Below are 8,596 nucleotides of genomic sequence, written 5' to 3' on the forward strand. Positions count from 1 at the left end.
CAGTAGTGATTATTGCGTGAATGCGCTACTGCTACGGTCCGTAGCAATTTTAGCAGTAGCGCTTCTTGGAGTGTGCGCGCTACTGATAAACTTGTTTCAGCAGCAAGTTTCTAGCGCACGCGCTGCTGCTACTTTGCAGCAGCGCCTAATTTTAAAGGGCGCTGCTGGTAAGATTCTGTGTATAGACTTTTCTCTAGTAGTGCAAGATTGTTGGATTAACTTAGTTCGATGACCGAGATCAGTTAGATCTGCCTTTTTGGGTCTTTTTATATTGGTATTGAAGCAATCTAGATCGTTGGATTAACTTAGTTCGATGGCCGAAATTAGTTAGATCTGCCCCTTTGGATCTTTTTATATTGGTATAGATATTGTTTCGTCACGTACGGGTATTTAGCTAGTGTGGAGTTGTGTTTGAGACTCAGATCGATCCTGCCTGCCTGGAGTTCGAGAGAGGGTTCCAAGAACTCGGCCTGGAGTTTGGAAGAGGGTTTGAGTTAACTTCGGCCAGTAGTTTGGAAGAGGGTTTGAGTTAACTTCGGCCAGTAATTCTACAGAGGGTTCAAAGTGGTCAATGGACCTCGATGTAATTTTTATTATGTTTGAGGTGTTTTATACTTCCGGTAAAGTTCTATAATAGATTTGATCTTTTCGCAAAAAAGAATATCATTGTGTCACTCTTGTAAAGTGTGCGCAACCTTTGTTGTAAGACCACGTTAGTGAAGTACCCCTAGTCGAAAGTTGTTTCAATAACAACCGCACTTATCCAGAAAAAGAGTATGATTTTTTCCAAAGTATGTACAAATATTACCTGCTGTAGTGCTTTGTGCACACTCGCTGGAGGAGGGAGAAGGGGAGCAGTGACCGCATAGGAGGGGACGGGAAGGAAGAGAAGTAAACGCGGACAAATTGGACCCACACATAAGTGCCACGGATGGGTTTGAGCTATATTTCATACTCACTCCGTTCTTTGATATAAGGTGTATAGATTTTTAAGAAAAAACCCAAAATATAAGGTGTATCGCGTTGCATCACTCGTTTGGATAATTTTTTTAGGGATTTGATTACATTTACCTATATTAGGCAATCTCCTCTATTTTATCATGCCAATTAGTCAGTTGTAATATCACCCAAAACTTGTGAAATTTTCTCTCCATGTGCGTTCTTTAATTTTCGTGCCAAAAACTATACAGTTTTGAACTGGGGCCGCTCCCAAGGACAATCTTTATATGAGAATTATCAACCAAAAGATAGAAAAAAAAGTGGTGGCCAAAATATTATATATTCAAACATTACATATATCCAAAAGTACTCATTTAAATACTCGATTACAAATTAACTAAGGAACAAGCAGAACTACATTACGGCAATCAGCAGTAACAGGCAGGGGCTGAGGCAAAAGACTTTCAGCTGTTTCGGCTTCCTTGAAGCGTGACAACCGTATCACGTTTCGGTACAACCTGTTTGCACTTATTTTTCCAATTGATTGCCCAACTATCTCACCACGGTTATTTTTACGAACTGCAAATTCATCCCAAGAGTTCATGAAATAATAATATAATTTGCCTTCTTTTCTACCAGCCCCAACCAACAGCACAGCATGCCCAGGAATCCCCTTAAGCCTACCCATATCCCTTTTCTGAATGACTCGGCGAAGACTAGGAGCTTTGTAAGCTTGACAGTACCTGAGTTGTGATAGCTTTTTCCCATGAATAACACCAGCATTTAATGGGAAACCATCAGCCAGTGCAGCAACAATTCGTGCTGGATCTTTTTCAGGTATCACAGACACATTCGAAGCCTTATAAATACAAGTGCACGACTGCAAAACAACAGAACAACAGTTAGAACAGAAGATAGAAGCAAATCATAGAAACAATCAATAGCTGAAAACAAGGAAATCAGAAGCAACAGCAAAAGGTAAAGACCTGAATGCAGCTCACCTCATTCAGTATCCCTTGCTCTTTCAATATCAGCCCCATTAGGATTAACTGAGCAATCCCACCCTTTGGGTAATCTCCAATCATCTTTTCATACTTTACGTCCAAATCTGAAGGAATAACCCGAGGTGTGGGTGACTCGGGGTTTCTTCCTTTCATTAAGTACTTGATCCTCTTTGTCACCTCCAGCTGCTTGCCATAAGTACATGCTATACATAATTCTGCAAAATAAAAATGATTATTTCCAATACGTAAGAGAAAATGACCTAAAATGGCAATATAAAGTGTCTACAGGCTTTCAATATCTAACATTCCTAAAATATGCACCACATGCCATGATAAAGCCCAAAACAGGAATCTTCACCCTAGTCTATTTCAAGCTACATATTCAGGCCCCAGGTGGTAGTTTTAAAACAGAAAAAATGTTGAGTTTATTTGAGTTTTCTAGTGAAAAAATGTGGCTGCAAATTTTACATCAGAATCAAATAGCTCAACTTATTTTGGAAATTTACCGCCTATAGGCTGTACTATTCAAGTTCACAAAGTGAGTCCAACCGTTGCCGGGTAACACAAAGCAAATCAAAATCTGTAACCAAATGGCCCGTTGCCCAATCAAATTAGCATGTTTCCTCTAAAATATGATATTAAGATGTTTCCTCTAAAATTAGGCTATTAGCATGTTAATGTCATATAACTACAACATTTCAAATAACTCTATCGAAATTAATAAACCAAATGTCTTGTGACATTGCAATACTTAGGAATTTACCTTCACATAACTAGCTCTAATCTACACAAGATATATAAATTTCTAAGTTGACTGGAATACTTATAAGTCATAACAGATGCTTAAAACAAACACAAACAGACTTATTTTAGCAATCACACATGCGCTGATCATGGACACAACTACCCAATAACAGCAACAGACATGAACAGTTATGCAGTTACTAAACATGTCATAGATAATAATTTTGGTTCCTGGTTCCAAACATGAGACATGTACCTTCATCTGCTTGGTCTATAAAGTCACCCAATAATCCGCTGCCATTGACAGTGACATGGTCTAAACAAAAATCGAAATCCCCTTTGTGCTACAATCCAAGAAAAATATTGGCATAAGAAGAGAAATATACAATGGACAAAAGGAACAAAACAGAACAACATACAAATGAGATGAAATGGCTGAAAATAAGTGGTCGATAAACACATACCTTCTGTTTACACCCACAACCACACACAAAAGGGGGGGTGTCAAAAAATTCATGAAGCTCGGGTTGGTTCTTATAACCTTTCGAACACCGCCAGTATTTAGCATCCTTTAAGCTCCTCCTACCTCTTGGCCTTTCCATGATTTAATCCTACAGAAGAAAATCGACAATGTTTCACTTTTTTCCTTTAAACATAACAAAAGACAAACTAGTAGACACGTAAATCTCAGACTCAAAATATGCAGATGTAGATTCTGGTTGGTTTGTTGTGTCCAGCAATGCTGTACCAATATAAATCTAAGGTAGGGTGTCATGCTATGAACTCAAATATATTATTTGATTAAGAAGATGTGCAGGATGAGCAGCCACATGATCTTCCTAATATCCCCCCACAATAACAAAAAGATGTATTCACAAGTCTATTGCTTTCCTGGTACAACAACCTTGCTATCACCTGTTAAGAAAGTTTAACCATGACAACCAGCTACAACATAGATCCTTTTCCAAAGATCTACCACAGCATAACAAAAACCTACACCTATACACACATGACACATTACATAAAGCCCATAAGTTGCAGGAAGTGAACAAACACAGTACCCTTTGGTCTTAAAGAAGATTACTGAATAATGCTTCTTTCTCCAAGAGAAAGAACATCTCTACCAAGTAACACACTTCTGCTGATCCGAGGCATACATCAAGGTGAAGGGCGTCCATAAAACCAGTAGGTGTAGACAACGGAACCCTAGAAGGCGAGAATGGTGGGGGGTGGGTTTGGGATCTTACTGTGTAGGATTGTTGGTGTGGACACCGGGGAAGGCTGCTGGCGCCGACGGGCTCCCGCCGGAGACGACGGGCTCGGCCCCGGCCGCGTGGATCTGCTGCGGGAGGAGACGGGGCCGGAGTAGGGTGAGCAGAAGCCGGTCGCGGGAGGGAGAGGTGCCGCCGGTGGTGGAGCTCTCCGTCTCCAACTCGGCCGTCCCGTCCTTCCTCGCCGCCGCGCTCCGGAGAGGACGCCGGCGTTCTCGCCTCCACTCCGTCCCTTGTTTTCCTTTCGCGGCTAGTGGTTTCGGTAGGGCAGAAAGCGTCTGCGAGGCGGTGGATTTCCCCGCACCGCCGGTGGTGGGCGGCGGAGGCGGCTGCGAGGGAGTGAGGGAAGAAGGTGGAAACCCTAGGGGTGGTATTAGTAGTACCTGGCTTTGAGGCCGTGTGGGCCAACCGTGAGTGCTCGCCTGGGCCTGGGCCTGGGCCTGGCCATTGCTAGCCCATTGTTATTGCGATGGGCTACGTGTCCAAAGGTGGCCGGAATCAGAAAAGCCCATTCCTTCGCACGGGATTTACTGTTGCTGTTTTTTTTTTTGATAAACTAGCACTGCGTTTGGATGTCTTCATTGGAGCCCAGAAAATTGATTTTCGCAATCATCTGGGTCAATACACGGAGCAACTAATTAATGAGCGCTCCTTCGGGAGCCTCGCAACGATCAGCGCTACTTGGCGCGCTCTCAGTCATTCGCCACGTGTCGTGCTCTGGACGTTCTCTTCAGATTTTGTTTTTTTTTTATTTTTCCGCACGCGTTTTCGGCTTTTTAACGGTTTTTTTGACATTTTGGTTTTCTCCCAGTCTTTCTTAGCTTTTCGATCAAAATTTTTATTTTTGAAAAAAACAACTTTTTTTGCACGAAAAAAAGTGTTTTCTTTTTTTTCCTTTCGCGAAAGTCACGGTTTTTCTTCCGCGAGAGGCACGGTTGTGCTTTAGCGAGAGTCACGGCCGTGCCTTTCGGAAACGAAAAAAACGCGTTTTCTGTTTTTTTTTTCGCGAGAGTCACGGTTATACTTTCGCGAGAGTCACGGACGTGCCTCTCAGAAAGGGAAAAACAAAACGTGTTTTCTGTTTTTTTTCTTCCGTGAGAGTCACGGTTTTGCTTCCGCGAGAGGCACGGTTGTGCTTTCGTGAAAGTCACGACCGTGCCTCTAGGAAAGGGGAAAAAATACATGTTTTCTGTTTTTTTTTCTTTCACGAGAGTCACGGTTTTACTTTCGCGAGAGTCACGGCCGTGCCTCTCGGAAACGAAAAAAACTTGTTTTCTATTTTTTTTCTTCCACGAGAGTTATGGTTTTGCTTTCACGAGAGGCACGGTTGTGATTTCGCGAGAGGCACGGGCGTGCCTCTTTCGAAAAGGGAAAAAACCGTGCTCCCGGTTTGGTTTATTCGCCCAGTTTTTTCGTCCAATTTTTTTTGTGAAAAAAAAGTTTGTCAAAACCTATCAACATGAGATCTGGTTTTGAAGATCTCGACGCGAGGAATCCAATGGTGAAAATGTTTCGAGATTTGGACGCACGGTTTAAGAGATAAAACGTTTTGAATAAACGGATCTACGAAAAAAAGGGAAAACTCCCAAGTTGCGACAAGTGGCGTGCTGCATGTGCGCCACTTGTCGCGACCTGGGAAAGTGGAGTGTTCTTTGCAACGAGTACTCCTTAATTAGTGATTTCGGTCAATACAGACATTTGGCTGGACGCTGAATTCGTATTGGAAAAGAAAAAGCAATTCAGGCCCGTTTTCGCTCCCGTGAAAATCTTCCTCCCACGTTTCGGAGGGGTGGCGCTCCGAATTGGCCCGTGATCGCTATCTCCCACAAAACGTACCGGTTCGGCCCGCGAAACAGTAAAAGAAGGCAGCGAAAGGGGAAACGGGAGGGGCGAACGAAGCGACGACCTGGGTCGTGGCGGCGGGGACCACCACGGCGACCGGCGGCGGCGTAGGTCCGTCCATCCCTTCTTCCCCATCCCTTCTCCCGTCGACCCCACGCCATCTGGCCATCTCCCGCCGTCCCCTCGCCATCTCCCATCACCCTGTGCCGCGCCCCGCCACCGCCATGGCGGTCGACGACGGCCCAGGACCGACACGCCCCGCCGTCGGCTCCGCCCTCCTAGCGACGTGCGGCTGCCGTACTTGCCTATCGTGGCCCGCCTTAGGTCCTCCCTTCTCCACGAGCTGCAGCTTCTTCTCTGCAGCACTCCACAATGACGGATGTAGGAGCTGCTCCTCTTTTTGTGCAGCCAGAGCACTGCTCCACCATGTAGATATGCAATACCAAAGTTTGTCTTCCAAACAGGATTTGGTATTGAAATCTTAGAGGCATTTCAAGGGCCAGTTCACTGGACAACCAAACATGTGAATTCGTATTCATGCCATTTCAGTTTCCTCACTGATTTGGAATTCAGACCAATTCAATAGGGAGCTCTCCAATGGAAACATCCAAACGAAGCGTAGTTCAATTTCCATTCCATTCTACATCGAGATGTTGCGATTACACTAACGACCGAAATCCTGAACACCAGGAGAGCCGCTCCTTCCGGCGAGCGGTTCTCCTTCGCCGGCGACCTTTTGGTCGTCGGTGGTGAGGGGAATCGCCGGATCCCGCGCGCATGGATCTTTTTAGCTTTAGGTTTTAAGGCCCAAGAAGTTTAGGGTTTTGGGTCGTTCAACGTCTTGGCTTCGACGGGGGCTACAGTGATGCTGAATAAAGAAGCTTCGGATTCTTCTCTAGCGAGGCGATCGTTTCTATGGTCGATGATGGATTTGGGAACCGTTCTGTTAAAGCGGGGATGTCATGGTAGCGACGGCATCCTTGTGATGGACAAGTGTCCTCGGGCTCCACCATTACGACGGTGTCAACTCCAACTTTGGCACTGAGCTTGGGAGCTAGTCGAGGAGAGGATGCAGATTGTGGTCCTCATCGACGACACCTTGAACAAGGAACGTGTGTTGGGTTCGTGGTTCGTGGATAGCAGGTATGATTTCCTCCTCCAACGTCTTAGTCATGTGGGGGTGCCAGATCTGGAATTCAATGGCGTGTCTGGGGTGTTGTCCTGGTCTGATTCGTTCAAAGGTAATGGTTTCGGGTTTGGCGAGCCATCTTGGACGTCCGCAAAGCTCATATAAGCGATGAAGCCGCATCGAGCTCGGATGAGGAGGTGATCCGTCCTCTTTTTTTTCTTTCGGTGGCTATTGTGGTGGTGCCAGAGACATGTGGCGAGTGTTGGTGTCAAGCTTAGAGACGTTCTGTTGTCTTTTTAGTTTTTCTCATGTCGGTCTTTATGTGACTTATACTACAATCTTTATAATTTCAACGAGACACATATCACCGTGCAAAAAAAATCCTGAATACCTTAACGCTAACAACCAATCTGGCGATGCGTGTGCGGGAGCCTGTGCTGGAGCCTAGACTCCCAATCCGCAGAGGTGCGTCCCTGGCGCTTGAGCGTGTAGACGACGTCCATAGCAGTGACGGTCTTGCGGCGGGCGTGCTCGATGTAGGTGACGATGTCGCGGATGACGTTCTCAACGAAGATCTTGAGTACACCACAGGTCTCCTCGTAGATGAGCCTCGAGATGGGCTTCACGCCGCGCCAAATGAAGGATCGTTGGCTTGGTGATCCCCTCGATGTTGTCGCGGAGGACATTCGGGTGGCACTTGGAGCCGCCCCTGCAGAGACCCTTGCCGCGGCCCGACATCTTCGCTTTTCTTCTCCCTCCGGAGAGGTTGACTTGTCTTGTGAGGTGGTTGTTGCGGTGGCTCGAAAAAGAGTTCGTTTGTGAGTTTCGCTCAATATTAGTTTCCGACGCACGTGATATGTTATGGATCAGTTTGATTTCGCTCATTGTGTTATCTAGCGTGGAAGTTTGACTGCTTTTCTCTGATGACACATTGCTCAAGTTACTTGTTAAAGAAAATTTAAAGGATGTAAGAAAAGAAATTTGGTTGAACAAGTTCTACCACATCTCAAAAAAGCACAAAAAAGAAAAACAAATCATGGATTTGAAAAAGGTTCATAGATCTTCAAAGAAGTTCATGAATATGAAAAAAAAATTGAAAAGTTCATGATTTTGAAAAAAGTTCATTGATTTTGATAAGAAAAAATCACGTATTTTAAAAAAAAGTTCATACATTTGGGTGGTAAGCCTTAATAAACAGAACCAGAAAACATTTTACAGTCAACATCATATGTTTGATCCTAGACTCTGATATGTCTCCGTCATATCTACTTTTCCAAACACTTTTGCCCTTGTTTTGGACTCTAACTTGTATGATTTGAATGGAACTAACCCGGACTGACGTTGTTTTCAGCAGAATTGCCATGATGTTGTTTTATGTGCAGAAAATAAAAGTTCTTGGAATGACCCGAAACTCCACGGGATGTCTTATAAAAAATAATAAAAAATCCTCGCCAAAGATGAAGACCAGGGGGCCCACACCCTGTCCATGAGGGTGGGGGGCGAGCCCCCCTAGGCGCGCCCCCTACCTCGTGGGCCCCCTGGACACCCTCCGACGCCAACTCCAACTCTATATATTTGCTTTCGGAGAGAAAAAAATAGGAGAGAAGAAATCATCACGTTTTACGATACGGAGCCGCCGCCAAGCCCTAAAACCTCTCGGGAGGGCT

At 44.9% G+C, this 8,596-nt stretch overlaps 1 protein-coding gene and 1 pseudogene across 3 annotated transcripts; both read right to left on the reverse strand.

Moving 5' to 3' along the window:
* Positions 1 to 762: 762 nt before the first annotated feature.
* LOC125512134 lies at positions 763 to 4,312 on the reverse strand. Of its 3 annotated transcripts, none has more exons than XM_048677213.1 (6): positions 3,935 to 4,312; positions 3,152 to 3,298; positions 2,944 to 3,031; positions 1,941 to 2,158; positions 1,748 to 1,819; positions 763 to 1,031 (listed from the first exon to the last, which is right to left on the reverse strand). In XM_048677213.1, exons 2-6 carry the CDS (start codon positions 3,287 to 3,289, stop codon positions 1,029 to 1,031), a joined length of 519 nt encoding a protein of 172 aa, XP_048533170.1. In that variant the 5' UTR covers positions 3,290 to 3,298; positions 3,935 to 4,312; the 3' UTR covers positions 763 to 1,028. The 3 variants fall into 3 exon arrangements, with proteins under 3 accessions (XP_048533170.1, XP_048533169.1, XP_048533168.1); XM_048677212.1 differs by lacking the exon at positions 763 to 1,031 and adding an exon at positions 1,251 to 1,518 and having other exon boundaries at positions 1,683 to 1,819; XM_048677211.1 differs by lacking the exon at positions 763 to 1,031 and having other exon boundaries at positions 1,251 to 1,819.
* Positions 4,313 to 7,327: 3,015 nt separating this feature from the next.
* Positions 7,328 to 7,667, reverse strand: LOC125516341 (annotated as a pseudogene).
* Between the last annotated feature and the right edge of the window lie 929 nt (positions 7,668 to 8,596).

Source organism: Triticum urartu, chromosome 6, assembly GCF_003073215.2.
Source record: "Triticum urartu cultivar G1812 chromosome 6, Tu2.1, whole genome shotgun sequence".
NCBI lineage: Eukaryota > Viridiplantae > Streptophyta > Magnoliopsida > Poales > Poaceae > Triticum > Triticum urartu.